Source organism: Pleurodeles waltl, chromosome 4_2 (assembly GCF_031143425.1).
Source record: "Pleurodeles waltl isolate 20211129_DDA chromosome 4_2, aPleWal1.hap1.20221129, whole genome shotgun sequence".
NCBI classification, from domain to species: Eukaryota; Metazoa; Chordata; class Amphibia; order Caudata; family Salamandridae; genus Pleurodeles; species Pleurodeles waltl.
In genome coordinates this window covers 892785637-892806576 of record NC_090443.1, presented here as the reverse complement: position 1 = coordinate 892806576, position 20940 = coordinate 892785637, and the positions used below count along the sequence as shown (strand labels likewise).

The 20940-nt window shown below is 44.3% G+C and overlaps 1 protein-coding gene across 4 annotated transcripts in view; it reads left to right on the top strand.

Annotated features, from left to right (window-relative positions):
- The first annotated feature begins 9713 nt into the window (after positions 1–9713).
- Positions 9714–20940, top strand: part of OSBPL9 (oxysterol binding protein like 9) — an 875847-nt gene continuing 864620 nt past the window's right edge. Inside the window, exon 1 of one of the 4 annotated variants that reach the window (XM_069232680.1) lies at positions 9714–9907. In XM_069232680.1, coding sequence (XP_069088781.1) covers positions 9797–9907 — 111 coding nt within the window. In that variant the 5' untranslated portion in view covers positions 9714–9796. The remainder of the gene's footprint in view (positions 9908–20940) is intronic. The other 3 variants (XM_069232678.1, XM_069232679.1, XM_069232677.1) reach the window with 3 other exon arrangements.

Sequence of the window (20940 nt, the reverse complement as noted above, 5' to 3'; positions counted from 1 at the left end):
TCCAATAGGACACAGGTAACATTTCAAAGATAATTTAGTAAATGTTAACTACTCTCCAGCATCTCTGCTGCCTGTCTATTTGCCCCAGTGTATGATGACTGAGTTGTGGCTTTTCCCTCCCTATTTCAGATCTGGGGTCCCCACTACGAGTCCTGTGCTTCGTTTCCCCATGGACTACAGCTTTGTGGCAGCTGTTTGTTGACTTCACCATGTACAAGGACATATTTGCACTGTCATGTCAATTACAATCTATTGAAATCACAGCCAGACTCCAGATATTTTGGTGCAAAATAGGTGTTTATTTAAGTGCTCAAAATGGGATGGGTGGTTTCAAGTGGGTGGGGGCTATGGTGAAGGAATGTCCATGGCAGAGTCCAGAGTAACAGTCACACAGGTGCATTGTCCAGAGGCCTGTGGAGAGATGGAGCATGGGCAGTTCAAGGATGGACAGGGTGACAATGTGGGACAGTGGGATGACATCAGGTGGTATCCATTGCTGGCGGGGGTCTTGACATCCTACTCTGTCTTCTTGCGAGATCTCAGGGCCCTCTTGCGGGGTGGTTCTTCTCCTGCAGGAGGTGGGGGTCTGGTGGGCTGCTGCTGTGCGGGGGCCTCCTGTCCACTAGCGCCGGCGGTTGGCTGTTCTTGGTCCAGGCTAGTGGCAGGGGCCCTTGGGTGTTGTTCAGTGTCCGCCCTGTTGTTGACGAGGTCCTGCAGCAGCCCTACCATGGTAACCAGGGTGGTGTTGATGGCTCTGATGTCCTCCCTGTACCCCCGATAGTGTTCCTCCTGCAGTACCTGGATCTCCTGGAACCGGGCCAGTACCGTCGCCATCGTCTCCTGGGAGCGGTTGTATGCTCCCATGATGGTGGTGAGGACCTCGTGGAGAGTGGGTTCCCTGGGCCTCTCCTCCCCCCCCTGTCGCACAGCTGCCCTCCGAGTTCCCCTGTTTCCCTGGGCCTCTGCCCCCTGGCCGGTGTGCCCACTACCACTGCCCCCAGGTCCCTGTTGTTGTTGGGGTGGTGGGTTATCCTGGGTGCCCTGTAGTGGTAGACACACCGCAGATTGACGCGCCCTGGAGACAGAGGCATGGGCCCGCTGGGTGGGAGCTGTGCTGGTGTTCCCAGAGGGGTTTGGGTCTGTAGTGGCCTGGGCCTGTGTGAGGGGAACCGACTGTCCAGAGGTCCCCGATGGTCCGGGCTGGTCATCGGTGTCCAGGTCGACAGAGCTGCTGTCATCGCTGACGGCCTCTTGGGTGGGGGGTGTGGAGAATTCTGGCCCCTCCGCCGCGGTGTGTTGACGGTCGGGTCCTGCAGGGGTATAGAGGTATGGTTATAGTTTCAATGTGTGGCATATGGGTGTATCTGTGGGTTCTCGTGTCCCCAAGTGCTGGCATTCGTGTGTGGGGGCTTTGGTGAGGGTGGCTTGTGGGGGGGATGTGTATATGCATTGGGCATGCTTTGGTGATGGGTGTCCATGCTTAGTGGACGCATGCAGGCCTAGGTTTTGGGATGTGTGGGTTGTGATGGTGAGACATTGGCGGGGAATAGGTGTGCTGGGGGTGGGGGTGAGGATGGTGGTGGGGGTGAGGATGGTGGTGGGGGTGAGGGTGGGGGTGAGGATGGGGGTGGGGGTGAGGGTGGGGTTCGAGGATGGGGGTGAGGGTTGGGGTCTGATTTGGCATGCAGGTGGGGGGGAAGCAGTATTGAAGCTTCAACTTACCAGTATCCATTCCTCCGCCGACTCCTGCGAGGCCGTCAGGATGCAGGCTGTTCAAGACTTCCTCCTCCCATGATGTGAATTGTGGGGGTTGAGGTGGGGGTCCTCCGCCAGTCTTCTGCACGGCGATGTTGTGCCTGGATACCATGGAACGCACCTTCCCCCGTAGGTCGTTCCATCGCTTCCTGATGTCTTCCCGATTTCTGGGGTGCTGTCCCACTGCGTTCACCCTGTCGACAATCCTCTGCCATAGCTCCGTCCTCCGGGCAATGCTGGTGTATTGTATCTGTGTGCCGAACAGCTGGGGCTCTACCCGAACGATTTCCTCCACCATGACCCTGAGTTCTTCGTCTGTGAAGCGGGGTTGTCTTTGGGGTGCCATGGGGTGGTGTGTATGATGTGTGGGGTGGAGTATGTGTATTTAAGTGAGTTGAGTGTGGTGGTGTGTGTTGTTTTGTGTGTGGATAGTGTGTGGGTGATGGTGTTGAGTGGCTGTGGCTGTTATTTTTTGGATGCTGGTGTCTCGCTCTTGCCTTCTTTACGAATTTTTTAGCGTAGGGGTTTGTGGGTGATGTGGATGGGTGTTTATATTGTATTGTGTGTGTGGGAGTGGTGTGTGTATGTGTATCAGGTGTGTGGGATTCAAATCGTCCAATGTGGCTGAGTTTTGTTCGTTTGTGTGTATTCTGACCGCGGCGGTGTGTCCCGCCAATGGAATACCGCGTTTGAATGACCGCCGCGTGGATTCGTGGGTCGTAATGGCATGGGCGTATTTCTGTTGGCGTGACGGTGGAGGTTTTGTCACCTCCACCTTTCCGCCGACCGCTGGTCTGGCGGTCTGTTGTGGCGGTCGGATTTTCGGAGGTTTGCCTTCTGCGGGTCAGAATGACCGTGGCGGGTTTCCGCGACCGCGGCGGGATTATGGAGGATTTCTGACCGGCGGTAGGCGCCTTTTACCGCCGAGGTCAGAATGACCACCTAAGTGTCTTGTGCAGAGGTAGCAAGAGCTCTTTCACTGTTAGGAACATTCTCCCATTTGAGGCAATAGAATCCCCAAAAACTCATTATTTCTTTGTAATTCTTCTACAGACAGGGATTGGGGGTCATAATCACAGATATGATAATAGTTGAACATTGATGGATCAGCAAGCCACGTAATGTAGTACTGAATTTGCAATCTTTGATTTTCTTTAACAAGTCTATCCTTTAAACTAAGGTATTTTTTAGAGGTCTTCAGAGCATGTATAGGTTTAGAAAGGGGTGTCTTAACATGATAGGAAAACATTTTAGGTCTGTGCATGCCTTCACTGACTGGGGAGCTTGACATTTTTGGGTCGTGCATTCTGTCACGGTCTCGGGCGGGTCTGATCAGGACTCTGGTTGGGACACCTCTTGAGGTCACCGCATATCCTAAAGAGGTAGTATACTGGGGAAGAAGAGCAGCTAAAGGCATACACGGAAAGGACAGCTATGAACAGGCACAGGAAAGTAAAAGCAGAGCAACCCTTGTGTGAACAAACAGGAAACAGATTACTAATGGACAAAAACGCTGGGGTTGTACACAGAGTAAGGCGCAGAACCTCCCACAGTGGCAGGGAATGTCAATGCCTCTGTGCAGTTTGCTCTTACAGATAGTCACCCTGCCAGCCCCATAGAAAGGAGGCAGCAGAAGTGATTCTGTCTCTGGACCCTAGAGCACAGACAAGGAAAGTACTTATATACACAAGACACGCTCTTGTGGGTCCAGCTGGAAACAGTGGCGATTCCTGAGAAAACAGCAATAGCGCACCGTCACTGTTAGGCACGAAAGACAACGTATAACACTGGACAAGGATGGGGGATGGAATTGCCTCCTGAAAACCCAGAGCCAACCCCAGAACAAAGGAGGACACTTATACACTGGTGAAGACTGATAGAATACTTACCAAACACAAATAACCAAGAAGAAACAGAAGGGAACAAACTAAGAGGCAGAGGCAAGAACTAGGAACAGGCTCAGGCTGAAGCAAAGGCGGGACTAGGACTTGAAAACAGGGCGTAAACTTCTGGCTGGGACAAACAAAGACAGGACTGGGAAACTGAGAGCAGGCTCTGGCTGGAACAGGCAAGGACAGGGCTGGAATACAGGGAGTAGGAAATGAGCAGTAAACAGGACTGGGAAAAAGAGAGAAGGTTCAGGCTGAAACAAGGCAGGAGCAGGGCAGAGAAACAGGGAGCAGGCTCTGGAAGAAACAAACAGGTACAAGGCTAAGATATAGGGAGCAGACTCTGGCTGGAACAATCAGGAGGATGGCAGAGAAACAGGAAACAGGATAAAGCTAGAACAGAACAGGAACAAAACTGGAACACCATCCGACAAAGGGACTGTAACACAAAGGAATCGAACTCCAATGCACGCCGGGGATCTTGAGGAAATGGCTGCTTTTAAGCAGTTCCAAGCTGGGCTGCACAGGAGAGGTCTCAGGTGTGTGTAGTTTCAGACACTTGCAAGTCCTGGAGGAGAGGATCCAGTGAAAAGGAGCAACTGGACTTCTCCCATAGAAAACAATAGGAAACAGAATCCGGGCTTTCCTGACTACCAGGCTGTGCATTATGGGATTTGCAGTCCCAGGAAGCAAATATAGTACTACACAAGTGTACCATGGAGAAAAGAGAAACAAACAGGAGTCAGCAAGGGACTCTAGATAAGTGTTTAAGGTGATTCCCAGGCTTCCGACAGTCCCCTTACAGCGCTCCCTAGAAATGGGACGACAGAGTCGTAACACACCACTGCTGGTGGGGCACTAGAGGACACAGTTGGAGTTGTGGTAGTGGGAGCCTAGTGTTTTTCTTTGGACAAGTGGAATCACTTGCCCGGTGGCCTTTACTTTTACATAAATAACACCATGGCTTCTTTTGATTGTTTGAAGAGGATTTGGACCCACCTCCCCAAAGGATTTTTGTGGGCCTGACGAAGACTCAGAATTATTTTCATCTTTGTCCCCACCCTTGTCAGAAGACTTACCATTTTTCTTCTTGCCATCCTTGTCACCACCTGTATGAGCTTTTCTGCTCACTCTTGTTCTGACCCATTTGTCTGCCTTCTTTCCCAATTCTTGGGGAGAGGTCAGATCTGAGTCTACCAAGTACTGATGTAGCAAGTCAGACACACACTTATTAAAAATATGCTCTCTCAAAATAAGATTATACAGGCTTTCATAGTCAGTCACCTTACTGCCATGTTACAATCCCTCCAAGGCCTTCACAGTCTACAAAGTCTGTCCAGTCTTGAGAGGACTCTTGTCTCTTATCTCTGAACTTTATCCTGTATTGTTCAGTGGGTAAGCCAAATCCATCTAAGAGTGCATCTTTCAAAACTGTGTAGTTGTTGGCATCACTCTCCCTGACAGTAAGGAGTCTGTCCCTACCTTTGCCAGTAAAGGATAGCCACAAGATAGCAGCCCACTGCCTTTGAGGGACCAACTGTACCATACAAGCCCTCTCAAGTGCAGAAAACCACTTGTTTATGTCATCCCCCTCCTTGTAAGGGGGGACAATCTTGTGCAGGTTTCTTGAATCTGTTTCTCTAACAGGATGACTATCAAGAATACTGCTGCTGCCACCATGGGGACCTAACCCCGACTTCTGTCTTTCCCTCTCTACATCTAGAGACTCCCTGTCTAAGGCCAACTGCTGCTGTCTCAGCTTCAGTCTGGCCTCTTCCAACCTCAGCTTTCTGAGTTCCCTGTCTAGGGTGTTATCCTCAGGGTGGGAGGCTTGGGAATTCTCTGACACAGAGGTAATATGAGAATTAGCAGAAGTGGACCTTTCCCTAACTACCTGAACCCTAGTGACCTGGCCTTTTGGAGTGAAAGGTGCCCTACTGATGTGTGACCCCCTCCCACTACCAGCTTCACTAGGTGGCCTGATACCTGGAAGGTCTTTGGAAGTACCCTCCCCAGAGTCCTCAGGGGCCTCCCCTGATTCTACCTGGGTACCTGGGTAGCCCCCTCCTCTACCTCCTGATCCTGGGTTTGACCAGTCTGATTCTGGTCACTTTTAAGGAGAAAGCTAAGAAGGAGATCTTTGGTAGGGTTCTTACCAATCCCTAAACTCCCCCTCAAACTTTTAAAGTTTAAATTATCATAAGTAGTCTGCACAACTTTGGGAGTGGCCTCTACTACAGACATAGTGGAAAGAAAGAGTTTAGGGAAGAGAGAAAAAGTTTAGAAAACTTTTAAAGAGAAAAACTTTTCTGAAACTTTTTAGAATGTTTTTAGAAAGAAAGTCAGACTGTTAAGGTTAACTGTGTATATTTCTAAGTTCTTAGAATATGGTTTTCTTATGAAAAGCACCAATGACAAAGTGGTAAAGCAGTTACAAGTACTTATCCCACTGCTGCACCACCAATGTAGGAGGCTGGACTGGCTTATAGTGGGTATCAATGGTACTTACACCTTATGCAAGGTCCAGTTATGCCTTATTAGTAGATAGTAGTGTTCTAGCAGCTTAGGCTGATAGAGGTAGCTATAGCAGAGCAGCTTAGGCTGAACTAGGAGACATGCAAAGCTCCTACTATACCACTTATATCATATAGGTACTATATCATAAGAAAGACAATACCCAGGGTTACTTAAAATAAAGGTACTTTATTTTAGTGACAATGTGCCAAAAATATCTCAGAGGATATACTCCCTTAGGAGGTAAGTAAAATACACAAAATATACACACAAACCAAAATCAGGTAACTAAAACAGTCAGAAAGTAGTGCAAACACTGTAGAATACAATAGGATGCAATAGGCCTAGGGGCAACACAAACCATATACTAAGAAAGTGGAATGCGAACCATGAATGGACCCCTAGGCTAGTGTAGTGTGTAGAGGGTCGCTGGGAGTGTAAGGAAACACTAAGGGTGTCCAAGATACCCCACCCCAAGACCCTGGAAAGTAGGAGTAAAGTACTACTATTAACCCAGAAACACACTAGAGTCGTGATAGAGGATTTTGCAAAGACCACAACAGACTGTAAAGCACTGAAGACGGATTCCTGGACCTGAGGACCCACAAAGGAAGTGGACCAAGTCCAAGAGTCGCGAAAGTGTCCGGGGGGGCAGGAGCCCACTAAACCCCAGATGAAGGTGCAAAATGGCTGCCTCTGGATAGAAGAAGCTAAAGATTCTGCAACAACGAAAGGTGCTAGGAACTTCTCCTCCATGCAGAAGATGTCCCACGGACTGCTGGGGGATACAGAGTTGTTTCCTTGGCAAAATACCGCAAACAAGCCTTGCTAGCTGCAAGAATCGCAGTTGAAGAAAAAGGGTGCTGCCCGGGCCCAGGAAGGACCAAGATGTTGCCACTTGGGAGAGGAGACAGAGGGGGCCCTCAGCAGCACCCGCAGAAGTCCTTGAACACGGGTTCCAGAAGTCTGAACACGGCGGTCATCTCGACACTGCAAAAGAGGGTCCCACAACACCGGAGATCAACTCAGGGAGCTGAGCATCGCAGGACAGAGTGCTGGGGACCTAGGCTTGGCTGCGCATGCAGGATTTCTTGGAAATGTGCACAGAAGCCCTTGTAGCTGCAGATCACGCGGGGCACAGGATTACTGTCTGGAGAGGGGAGGCAAAGACTTCCCTCCTCCAAACTTGGACAGTTGGACCACTGAACAGTCTGTGTCACTTGGGTCCACCACTTGTGTTCCAGGAGCCACGCATGTCGGGATGAGAGGGGTCCCAGAGTACCGGTGACACTGAGGTTTGGTGCCTGCTGAAACAGGGGGAAGATTCCCGCAACCCATGGGAGATTTCTTTGTGGCTTCCAGTGCAGGATGAAGGCAGGCAGCCCCCAAAGCATGCACCACCAGGAAACAGTTGAGAAAACTGGCAGGATTAGGCGCTACAATGTCGCTGGTAGTCTTCTTGCTACTTTGTTGTAGTTTTGCAGGCGTCCTGGAGCAATCAGTGGTCAATCCTTGGCAGAAGTAGAAGAAAGAGGTGCAGAGTAACTCTGGTGAATTCTTGCACGTCGTTATATGAGGAAAAGCCCACTGGAGAGACCCTAAATAGCCCTCAGAGAAGGATTGGCCACCTGGTCAGGTAAGCACCTATCAGGAGGGGTCTCTGACGTCACCTGCTGGCACTGGCCACTCAGAGGCCTCCAGAGTGCCCTCACACGTCTGGATCCAAGATGGCAGAGGTCTGGGACACACTGGAGGAGCTCTGGGCACCACCCCTTTCCTTTGTCCAGTTTCGCGCCAGAGCAGGGACTGGGGGTTTGCTAAACCGGGGTAGACTGGCGTATGCAAGGAGGGCACCATCTATGCCCTTCAAAGCATTTCCAGAGGCTGGGGGAGGCTACCCCTCCCCAGCCTTTAACACCTATTTCCAAAGGGAGAGGGTGTAACATCCTCTCTGAGGAAATTATTTGTACTGCCTTTCCTGGGACTGAGCTGCCCAGACCCCAGGAGGGCAGAACCCTGTCTGTGGGGTAGTAGTAGCGGTAGCTGCAGAGAATACCCCAGAGAGCTGGTTTGGCAGTACCCGGGGTCCATAGTGGAGCCCCGGGATGCATGGAATTGGTACCCCAATACCAGATTTGGCATGGGGGGACAATTCCATGATCTTAGACATGTTACATGGCCCTATTCGGAGTTACCATTGTGAAGTTACATATAGGTATTGACCTATATGTAGTGCATGCGTGTAATGGTGTCCCCGCACTCACAAGATCCGGGGAAATGGTCCTGAACTATGTGGGGGCACCTTTGCTAGTGCAAGGGTGCCCTCACACTTAGTAACTTTGCACCAACCTTCAGCAAGTGAAGGTTGGACATATTAAGTGACTTATAAGTTACTTAAGTGCAGTGAACAATGGCTGTGAAATTACGTGTGCGTTAGTTCACTCAGGCTGCAGTGGCAGTCCTGTGTAAAGGTTTGTCTGAGCTCCCTGTGGGTGGCAATTATAAGGGTGTTCCAGTGTGCCAACTGAAATTGGTAAAAGTGGTCACTACCTATAGTGACAAATGTAAAGGCAGAGAGAGCATAAGCACTGAGGCTCTGGTTAGCAGAGCCTCAGTGACACAGTTAGTCACTACACAGGTACACACATTCAGGCCACAAACTACGAGCACTGGGGTCCTGGCTAGCAGGAACCCAGTGAGACAGGCAAAAACAAACTGACATACATGTAAAAATGGATATAACATGCCAGGCAAGATGGTACTTTCCTACAGTCTTCATTGTGGACTCTTAATACAGTGGACGGGATACCGCCAACACTGGCGGTCTTTTGGCACCCGCGACGGTCTTGCCAAAAGACCGCCAAACTCATAATGAGGGCCACTGTCACAGGTAAACACATTGCACAGGTGACAGTCCTGATACCTACAGTAACCTAAGACTAACCTAAGTCTAAAAACGGCCTGTTTAACATACGACTTCTTGCTAATGCTGGAAGCAGTGCTTTAAATGGGCCGGTACTCTCCGGTACTGAGTACCGGCACTTTTTTATTTTGAGAGGGAGAGTACCGGCATATCTCAAGAAAAACGTAATACTTTTAATTGGAGAGTACCGGCACTTCTCAGAAACAAGCAGGTACTCTATTACAGAGTACCTGCACTTCTTTTTTTCCATTTAAAGCACTGGCTGGAAGTGTCGTTGACCTGTCAACTTTACTGCTTGTTAATAAAGGAGTTCACAGCCAAAATGATTTTACAAGTTACATTGTTCACAGTATGGCAATTAGGTTATAGTCGTACTTACTAAATTATTCAACTTTAATCTTCTCATTTTCAAAACGCTGAACAACCAATCTGATATAAAAGGCTAACGTAATGTAAACTGTTGTGATTAAAGCTGTAAAAAGAGATACGCGTTTCCCCTTTTTACACATTCATCTATGCTTCTCAAATAAAAGTAGCCCGTAACGTGTTCCACTATTCAACGGCCTCCACAAACAGCTACCAGCGACCCTCTATACTCACGTTGGTTTGCTTGGCCTGTTTCTATGTCGATTGAGCATCTCCATGTACTCCATCCACCACGCCCAACACAAACGTGCGCGTGACGTCGCTGCTGGTGTTGTTATTCTGTCCCAATATGGCGTCTATCATGGAAGGTCCGCTAAGCAAATGGACGAACGTTATGAAAGGTTGGCAGTACCGTTGGTTCGTGCTGGATTACAACGCGGGTCTATTGTCCTACTACACGGTAGGGAGCGGCAAGTTCTACGTGACACTTTTTGAGGGTTTCTTATGCATTAGGGCGGGGCAAGTAATGTACAGACAGACAGTAAACCAATAGAAGGTAGGGTGCAGGCTATTATGACCAATCAGAAGCTGAAATAGTAGCTAAATTGACAACTGTTTAACAAGTCTAGTCTCGCTATTATGGGGGTGCTGGAGTTTATTTTGTGCTGGTCTGCTCAACAACAACGGTCAAGTCGTGCCTCTAAAGTGTTATTCAGTTGTCTTCAGTCTACAGCACTGTTAACTATATTTCGTTCATACATTAAACTTTTAAGGACGGGACAAGCGACAGATTCCTGACACCTAGAAGCAATCACCTTATCTTTAGACAGTCCTTTCCTTGTTTTTTTGGACATTTTTTTGTCGGACTGGAGAACACGTTTACTTCGCAAAGAGCGCAATCTGGATGACAGACCCTTTGGTTGCAAGGCACGGGAGCTTCTATTTAGGCGTACTTGTTAAAGCTATGGGTCAATTGTATACCATATCATGTTCGAAAACTTCATACAGTTCCAGCATTTTAGCCTATTTTATTCTGCAAACATTTGCTACTTGTAGTTTAGTTTTTCTGTTTAAAAGTACGAGCTCCCAAGCACCTGTAAGCGAAGTGCCTTTGGTTAGAATGCCTGGTTTGTGTTGCCTTCCAAGACATCGGTCACATCGGCGCAGTCCTTTTATTTTATTTATTTTATTTTATTTTATATTAAGAAATCAATAAAACGTTAGTAAACCTAACCCCCACGTATTTTCATAAAGGAGAACTTGAGACGTTTTCTTTCCTTAACTGCTCCTCTCCTTTGGTAAAGGAGGTTTCATTTACACTGCTTGCGTCTTGTATGAGAATGTCTTTAGCGTGGTGTATCTTATTTAGCCTAGCGTTGACACTCATGTTAGGAGGATGCAGTGTTGCGCGTTTTCTGTTAAGGTCCGGTTTTTTTTTTTTTTTTTTTTTTTTTTTACAGGCTACTGATAGAGATATGAGCAACTTTACGTTATTGGATGTGATGTAATGTGTGCGCCATCCCAGTATATGTTATGATACTTTGAGTTGGTGTTAATAGGGCCGAACAAGAATATCACCACTTTACCTAATGTCTTCTATTAATGACCTGATACACACACACACGCATGCTAGTTATATTAACACTCCAGGAAGTACCCAGGTTGCTGTTCATCCTTTGCACAGGTGACTGTGACTCATCTACACCCCCACCAGCCTGGTGTAAAGTAAACGGATGAGTATGTTGCTGTTTTCTAGAACATTGGAGGCAGCTCAATCAAAGAGACTAACATGTAAACAACAAGTGCTACATTTTATTTTAACTGTTCGCCATGTATGTTGTTTTTTTCCATATACAATCATGTGGTGTGTCCTAAACTTGCTGCAATGAAGGAAGCAGTGATGTGCTACTCGTGATTAAATGCATTTGTTTTTTGAGAAAGGTAATTTATCCTCCTTTCCTATCCAGGCAAGAGAGATCTTAGCCGAACACCTATTATCACTCGCTCAATCCACCATTGTCACTAAAGTGAACTACTGGAGCCTTTTGTGTTGGCCAAACAAGCCCATCACCTTACTCTTAGTGGTATAGAAATGTGCAGCCCGTATCATGTTCAAAGAGGAAAAAAGTTATCATGTCTCGCCAACCCCTCAGGTGAAGTTGATTGGTTAACAATCCCTTTCAAAGTTCTCTGACAGATGCAAGTGCCCCAGGGTATTATTGTATTCTATGTTAGGTACCACGAGCAGCCTTTCATACTGTTGTACCCAGATGTTCTAACAACGTACGTGAATTCAATAACTTCACAATAGTAGGTTCCGTTGAGTAAGTAAACGTTTGTGTACAATATGGTTGCTGCATTTGAGAACACTTGTATTTCTGTATTCCTCAAATCGGGTACCATCTTAACTTGTTAAATACAATTGAAAAAAGTCTGTTACCATCTTAACACTATGCTTGTCTTTTTAGCCTCTTGAAAGGCTTTTTGTAAATCATACATTTAGGAACTAATTAATTGTTTTTGTGTTTGTGAACAAATCGGGAAAATAAGTCCTACACAGTCTTTCAAATACTTTTACTGTTGCTTACTAGTCATTACTTGGGTTTAACCTTCAAATGTGTCAACTGTGTTTGAGTTTCAGTACTTTTTCTGGTTCAAGTAATCTGAATTTACACCACGTTTATGCTTTTTTCAAACAAGCATTGGCAAAGCCCGTAGGTCTCCTATGGAAAAGCTATTGGCTTTGCCAATATGTTTTAGCCATATTCTACACAGCGTGGCTGCTGTTCGGTATGGATTACAGGTGGAATGTTGTGGAGTAGAGTGTCATAAAATGGATTGGTGCAGAGTGAAGTAGAATTGAATGCTTTGCAGTAGTGTCATAGAGTGGAGTGATATAGAATGTCGTGGAGTGGTGTATAACAGAGTGGAGTGGGGTAGAGGATGTGAAGTAGAGTGTTGTAGATTGTCGTATAGTGGAGTAGTGTAAGAGAGTGTAATGGCATAGACTGGAGAAGTATGTTGTGGAGTAGAGTGTCAAAATAGAGTGGAGTGAAGAGACATAGAGGGGGTGGCGTAGAGCGCCGTAGAGTGAAGTGGCATAGAGTGGAGTAGAGTTTAATGGAGTAGCGTATCATAGAGTGGAGTATTGAAGAGTTTTGTAGTGTGGCCTAGAGTGAAGCGGTGTAAAGTACAGTGGTGCTGAGTATATTGGCATAGGGTGCAGTGGCATAGAGTGCAGTGGCATAGAGTAGATTGTTAAAGCATAGAAGGGAGTGGTTCAGGGTAGAGTGGCAGAGAGTGCAGTGGTACACAATAGATTAGAGTTGCGTGGAGTGGTGCAGAGTGCATTGATAGGCATTGCAGTGGCGGAGAGTGGTGCTGAGACCAGTGGTGTAAAGTACAGTGTTGCAGAGTAGAATAGAGTGAATAGGATTAAGTGACAGCACAGTGGTGTAGAGTGGCGTAGTGGCTAGAGTGTTGTAGAGTGCAGTTGTGCAGAGTAGAGTGGTGTTGGGTTCAGTGGCGGAGAAAGTAGTCTTTCAGAGTAGAAAGGCGCAGAGAGCAGTTGGGTAGAATAGAGTGGCGTACCATTCAGTGGCATAGAGTGCATTGTAGTGTGCAGCAACGTAGAGTGCATTGGTTTTGAGTGAAGTGGTGTTTAGTGCAGTGGTTTACAGTACAGTGGCACAGAGTGCATTGGTTTGGAGTAAAGTTGGTTTTGAGTAAAGTGGTGTAGTGTAATGGCATAGAGTGGCGCAGCACAGAGTAGAGTGGAGCTGTGGCAAGTGTAATGACGCTGAGTGCAGTGGCTTACAGTAGATCGCTTCAGAGTGGAGTGGTATACAGTGGCGCAGAGTAAATTAGAGTGGCGTAGAGTGCATTGGCCTGGAGTGGTGTGGTACAAAGTAGAATGCACCTGCATAGATTGCATTGGTGCATAGGAGAGTAGTGTGGGGGTTAGAGTGCAATGGCATAGAGTGGAGTGGTGTAGAGTGGAGTGTTGTAGAGCGGCATATGCATGGTGTGGTTGCACACAGTCATTACAAACAACACATCTTCAACTGAAATGAGAATTACATTTGCAGAGACATACAGTTTTACAGAGAAAAGCAGATAGTGCACAATCAATAATGTGCGGAAATTTCATCACCAAGTGTGTTGATTTGTTTTGGTCATATTAAAGTATTTGTTTTCAACACACTTCAGAATAAACAACATTGTGCTTCATTTGTGCTTTGCTAATTCTGATATATTGTGAAATACTTGTACAGTTCAATTAAATATTGCTGTGTGGTTGAAAAAAACTGTTCCTTTACCTGTAGTATCCAGCAGAATTGTCACATAAATCTTCTTACTTTGAAGTCAGAAAAAGTAAAGTAAACAAGAGGCCTCGGAAGACAGCCTGACATTTGAGCTCCATCTTTGAATGCACAGCAAATGGAGCAAGATACCGAGATTTAAGGTCCTGTTTACCGAAATCCAGTACTGGTGGAAGAATACAGTAATTATGTTTTAGGCAGTGGAAGGGCCACATTCAAGCTGGCCAGCCTAAAAAGCAGAATCAGCAGATAGAAACAAGCAAATGTGAGTTGCAAACCAAATAGCCAATAGTAACCAGTGAGAGGAACACATTCCCAGGGAAGCTTTCTGAATGTCCCCAAGATGTCGTTGGCAAACCAGACAGCTGAACTGTCTGGTAGCCTTCAACCTAAAAACAAGTAGAATCTATCACATCATTTGATTAGTACAGTGAGCAAACTGTTTTGTGTAACTGGTAAAGCCTGATCACTCTGTCTTGTGCCTTTTGACACTGTGCCTGTTTAACATAGATGCTGTCAACTACTTTCAGATCACAGGCGCTGCGCCGTTGCTACGGGAACACTGGCCTGTACAATTACTCTCATAATTACCTAGTAATTTGTCTCGCATCGTTTGGTAGTTGTTTTTGCTGATGTAATGGTTCATGTAACTTATTGTCATGTTTGGTTGTTAGTGCTACTAATTTTTTTTTAGATGAAAGCCTTGGAGAAAGGCATGAATTATGCATTGCAGACTAAGCGTATCACATAGACTTTTGTAAGATATTCTGTAGGAGGGATACTTTTGTACTGAATGACTTTTTTACAATCACAAATGACAGTCTGGAGTTTTGGTGCCAATCAGTAGTATGGATGCATCCATCAGCTGTGTGATCAGAAGAGAACCCACACCTATTTCTGCTCATGTAAATTAAGCATTTTTTCTCTCTCTCTCAGGCTACATAGTGTGTATGTATATATATGTGAAACAAATGCTTGATTTACATGAGCAGACATATCTGGTGGGGTCTCTTTTGATCACATAGTGGGTAATTTATACAGCGCATGAACGTGTATACAAAATCTCGGCATAACCCCATTAAACATGCAGTGTAGTGGAGGCTAGATAAATTGCACAAGTACATCAATTCTAAACTACACTGGGAATTTTCTTGTGTAATGCCCATAGTGTTAGCAGCGTTTCAGCCCAGGGGTGAGTAAAGAGTCATCATCCGGATGTGGTTTTGTGTTTACTACTACTGTTGATGTCCGAATCATAGGATTGATCTAGGCAGTAAGAGCAGTTGTGCAGGGGGCTTTACTTGCAGGAATTGTTTTCCCTTATTCTTCATATGGTGACTAGCCCATTCGAACCGGAGCACTTTTTGTGGGCTTGTAGATTGGTCTACCACACAGATGCAGCCACATGCTTGTGTACCAGTGTGGTCAACCTAACTGTCCTCTGCTATTTGGCATTACTGTTCTACTGCCTAGCACTCTTGGAACTAAGAAATCCATAGTTACCTATAGGTGATTATTGAGACTGACAAACATTATAAGTAAGCTGCATGATTGGTATATGTTTTGCTAGGACTTAAAACACATGTTCTGATAATGAGTCTTTCTTCTCCAGAGGTCACATACTGTATACATTTCTTACTGTGTGATCACAAGCTCATTGAGTACTAGCGCTCTGTGTGTAAATTTCATTTACATCTACATTTATGCTGCATTGTTTTTTTCACATAAATAATATTCTTTTGAATGCTTTTGCACCACCGATTAGCATCATAAATAGCTTTTGAAATACTACAGATCCATATGTGAATGATGTTACAGTGAACCATCGTGGTCTATTTTTTTTATAGTCCCGTCACTGTTAGCATGCTGGGGGAGAGTTTCTGATTTCCTCCATGCATTTGTTGGGAGGGGAAACAGATATTTGTGTGCTGGACATTATTCAAAATCTGTATACTACAGTTCCTCATATAAACATAGTCGCATGTGTTTGAATTGCAGAAGAAATTGACCGTTTTGTGTGAAAAGCAAGCATTGGCAAAAGTTGCAGTTAAACATGTGAACCAAAGTATATTCTCAAAGTATTTTCACATACAGTAAAAAAACCTCTCGAGGCTTGTGTAATTTTACTACTTTTAAACTTGTGGCTAATTTTGAATACATCTGCTAGCTTACCAGAAAGTAAAACATCAGAATGCTAGCTGTCCAGATATTATATACAAAATTCAGCTTTTGGGTAGAAGGAAATAAGTCTTTGGATGGTTGCTTTCATTCTCAAGTATGTTCTCTCCACAGGATGTTTCATAGATCCCAGAGAAGTACGAAGTCTTGCATTCCAACCTAAACTCAATTTAGTCTTCTCCAGTCATGTGGAGGTAGAAGTACTTGTTTTAGGATCCAGCAATCATATGTGTACCCTTCTCTGGATGATAAGGTGAAAAGATTGAGTACTTAACAAAGATAACCAAAGTCCTTGCAAAGCACAATGTTTCTTCTTGATAACCTGCTTCTGTCAGTGAACTAGGAGGAATGTGCCCAAAAGCCACCAAGAAAGACATACTTTCTAGGGGCCATTCTGTACAACGAAGCAGGAAAAGTGTTTCTTTCACATTAGAGTTTTTCTTCTCTGATTATAAAGATTCGTCTGTCTTTTAAGGGGCGCAGTCTGGCTGCATGGGTAATCTAGTTGATGCGAGGAACAACAATGTCCTGTTTTTTTGTTTGTCAAAATTTTAGATTGCATATTAGAGACAGGATTGTCCCGACAATCACTAGCATCAGGCTTCAGAGGACTGGGAGTTCAAGATTGCTCTTATATGGGGAATGCATGACTTTCTGAGCTAGTGATTCATGAGAGCAATTATCATGAAGTGCATGCATTTTCAGAAAACACCCTGCATATCGGTCACAAAATTAATAGTGGAGCACTAGTTATATCTATGAACTGATCACTTTATACACTCAGCCTTAGACATTATACATTACTTGAACAGTAAACAGTACAGACACAATGTAACATGATAAGTGGTATTTTTACGTCTCCTTGATACAAGCAGTCATTATGGTTAGTCCAGAAATGACATTATGCAGATGATTCAGCCAGCATGTTTTGTCCAATCTTTGGACTTTAACGCTATATCTGAGATTATATGAATATATTCCAGATGTATACAGATGAAAAGTAAGTATTACTATTCTTTCAAAATGGTAGACCAAACAAATAGTTGAGAATCAACCGGCCTGGTCACTGTATTTCCCCAGAGTTTGAAAGAACACTGCTAAGTAGCCAGTAAGTTCATCTTAATGTGCGATCTGACGCAGGCTAAGTTTTCCAAAATGGCTGCCAGTCCTTGAACCTTGAAAAGTTCTCATGCGCACCGTAGACCGAATGTGACATGCCGCAGTAGTTGGTGACAAACGCAAGAGTATCAGTCATCCTCTGTGCACCTCCTCAATCTTCACAAATGCAAAAGAAATAACACAAGGTTCCGTAAGTGCTACAGAGAAAACTTTCATATAAATAATTAAAAACTTGAACTATTCGGTTTGGCTCCAGATACTTTATAAAGAGTGATCTAGCAAAAGTCTGTGTTGGTTCAGACATATTAGGACAACAGTGTATTATATAAGGAAGCCAGAGGAAAAATATTGCTTCTGCTTTCCAGGGAAGCCCAAACAATATGGCTTTGGAGTGTAAAGAAGGGATTGCTAGGATATGGATTTTTCTTCCGTGAAACCAGAACATCACAACACGTATGAATGGGTTTTTAATGAAGGAGTCAACACAATACTTGAGTAATAAGGTTTTTCAGAAGTTAGTTTTTCAAACATCAGATAACACAAGATGGCCAAATTAGCCATCCCAGTTCTCCAAACTGCCTTTTTAAGAGATCTTTTACATCAGTTCATTCCTACTGTTTGCCTTTTAGATCACGCTCCCTTGCTAGATTGACCTTTTCGGAAGCTGTCGTGGTCTGCTTTCCAAATTTCAAGACCATGCTTATCTATCATAGTCCAACATTGTTCAGCTTGGCAGCCTGGTGTACTAAGTCTTTGAGTATACACACTGTTGCCTCTCCGTATATTGTTTGTTGATTGAAGTAAGCATAGAAGATGTCCATAATAAAGGTTCAAGGTCTCGCATTGTAGAGATACTGCACTGGGTTTATCCAGATGGCATGTAACCTGTTAACATATAACCTATATCTGTCAAGGTCAGACCTTCAATAGTCTCCCATATGTGTTCATGTGTCAGCTGTTACTGCATGTAGAATACATCTGTCTAAAACTCATTTTTGTGAGTCCTGTAATCAAAGAATTCTTGCAAGGTCTTTGTAAGTGATTTGTCAGGTAGAAAGGCTATTTCTTCTTGTCAGTTGATTTTGTTCTCAACAAAATATGCACACCTTTCGAGTCCATGAATGAAAGACTTTACTTGGGAGTTGGGCAAGGGTAGTCTCATATATAAATTTGTTAAGGGCATTGTATCTGCCTATATATTTTTGTCAATCAAGTCTGAATGCAACAAGTTTTTTGAGACATTTGATGCTATGCATCCCTAAATATGCTCTATTAACACTAAGGGCCTGTTTACGACCTTCACAGATGGGATACTCTGTTACAAACGTGACGGCTATCCTGCCTGCCGTATTGCAAGTTCCATTCTATCCTATGGAACTTGTAAAACGGCGACCGGGATATCAGTCACATTTGTGACGGAGTATCCCATCCGCCAAGGTCTTAATCAGGCCCTTAGCATGTTGAAGCTAATTTTAGTTTATTGTACTGGAGGTGCCGGAGCCTCTGTGTATAATTGAAACAGTAGTTACATGGTTACTATTGAGCACCAACGCCCGGTGAAATCTAAAACTCGTTCCTACATATAGAAGAAAACAGCCACATCTTTAAGTGCTATCTTTCTAGCTGAGATATGGTATGCTACCTTGAGGAGTTCAGTTGACACTTTCTTTGGAGATCACTACATTTATTCTGATGGCAAAGTGAGTCTTAGGTGGAGCACTAAAGAACCAGTTCCATGAATTAATGTATGTACATCTGGATTCTATTCTAGCTGTTATCATGACATACGGATCTAAAGAGTGAGAAAGATTCTTGCCTCTAATTGTAATTCTCCATCCCCATCAGTAATGACTAATCAAACCAGGTTCTTTTACATTTGTAATGTTCATGATTTTCCCAGTGCGTTTCACAGAACTAAGGGTCTTTGATTGATATGTCTTTGTGGCTGCTGTATGGCCGTTGGCTTCCAAGGCCCACCACCTTATTGGCAGTGCATCCTTTATTTTATTGCTAGTTAAAAAATTAAATTGCAAAGGTTACTTATTTGGCATAGTTAAGATAAACTGGAATTGTTAAATACTGACTTGAAAAGTGTTCCTGATTTCGGCCCCAGCCCCCAAAATCTCAGAGGAATCATCCCCTATGTTAATTCCTGATGGATAATTACAATTACAGGTGAAAAACGTTCTATCCTTAGCATGTGAACCTGTGAAGCTAAGAGAACAACAAAAGGTAGAATCTAACAAGAAACACACCAGGACAGCACCATAAACCACAACAGCATTTTATATTTTTAGGCATCATAATTAACTTAAAGATGAGGAATTATGTTAGTTTCTGCCATGCTGTTTCCGTCTGTATTTCAGAATTATTCCTCCACCAATTATTTTCCTGTAGCATACCAAAGATGGAGTTTACTACTCATGAATGTTCACAGTGTAACTAATCAAAGTGCTACTGGGTAACTGCAGCCTTCTTTGTTCTTTTTGTAATTATCCACTTCAGCAACAAATTTTCCTTGAGGTTGCAATGTAAGGCAACAGTTGTTTGCAAAACCAGAACCGCCATACTATTCAGTGATTGCCAGTGGTTGCCATCAGCGGAGTATGCTTTATATCCACATAATTTGTGTTTATTGTTTCCATTGGTGATCTGGCTTAATATTTGGTTCTGAAAAAAGTTGGCTGGATTGCCCGAATTGATGTTTATAGAATTTTGATCAGCCAACAAAGACAGAATGTAGGTTGCAGCTTTGACAAAATGCTCAATACTGACTCTAATGGGATCAATGGAGTGATGGATTTTTTTTCTTCAGGAAAACAGTCTTCAAACGAAAAATATTTGATTGCATGCCTGTGAAAGAAGAGGATTTTTTGGGGGTGGATGAGCACTGGATCCTGGGGCCTGTCTATATGTAAGTAAAGATACAGACGCCTTTATAATGAAGCCATGTGATAGGGGAACTTCTATCACCAGCCTAAAAATGCACACAGAAATAAAAATAGTTTTGAATGCTACTGTTCAGCTAATTAATTTATCATGCTTTAGATGTCGGAAACTGTAATGCCTCATAGTTTACAAGGAAAGTGCTTGCTTTGGGAGAAGATGTAATTATTCTTCTCATATATTATGATGCGTTGTTTCTCAGGAGGGCTTATACATTTGACCAAGCTACAGTTTCACTTTAGGGAATAGACAACCATAGAACAGCTTGTTGGCAGCTGGTTTCAAACAATTCTAGGATTATTCTTTTTTATAGTTCAAGTTACCCATTTGATAGTATTGCTGCTGCTCCATTTCCATGATGGTGCAGACATTTGGTGTGTACAAACGTAACCTCAATCTGGGTTCCCCCAATCTTTGCTTTTCAGAAATTATTGGTGTAGCTTCATTTTTCAGGGTGTAGAAGCTGCGTCCATGTGATTCTTTAAGGTGCATTTCAGAGAGTCCATTTTTGACTCTGGCCGTCTTGAGGGATCTGTGGAAACTTTTCGGGATGAGAGCAGAAAGCATTCAGTGATGCAGGGCTCTACTTTGCCTCTGAGATAGTTTGAGGCCTCCTGTGATGCATATGAGGCAGAGAGTCTTCAACTAATGAACTGTCTTATTGGAATAAATTGACCGCCATACAGCAGGTAACTAATGGAATAATTATCCAGATTCCTTTTATGTCATAACATTTCCTTTTGTTGGACACAAAAGAAGTATTTCTGTTGTAATGCATGGGTAATCAAGTTTCCCTTCATTGTGATAAAAGGATCGCTAACTTAATACATATATAATTTCAAATGGTAGCTGAAGCTTTGGATAACACTGGCAATGCAAAGTTGCTGTAGCAGGAAGTGATGCTGGTGTTTAGTGAAGGAATGCCTAG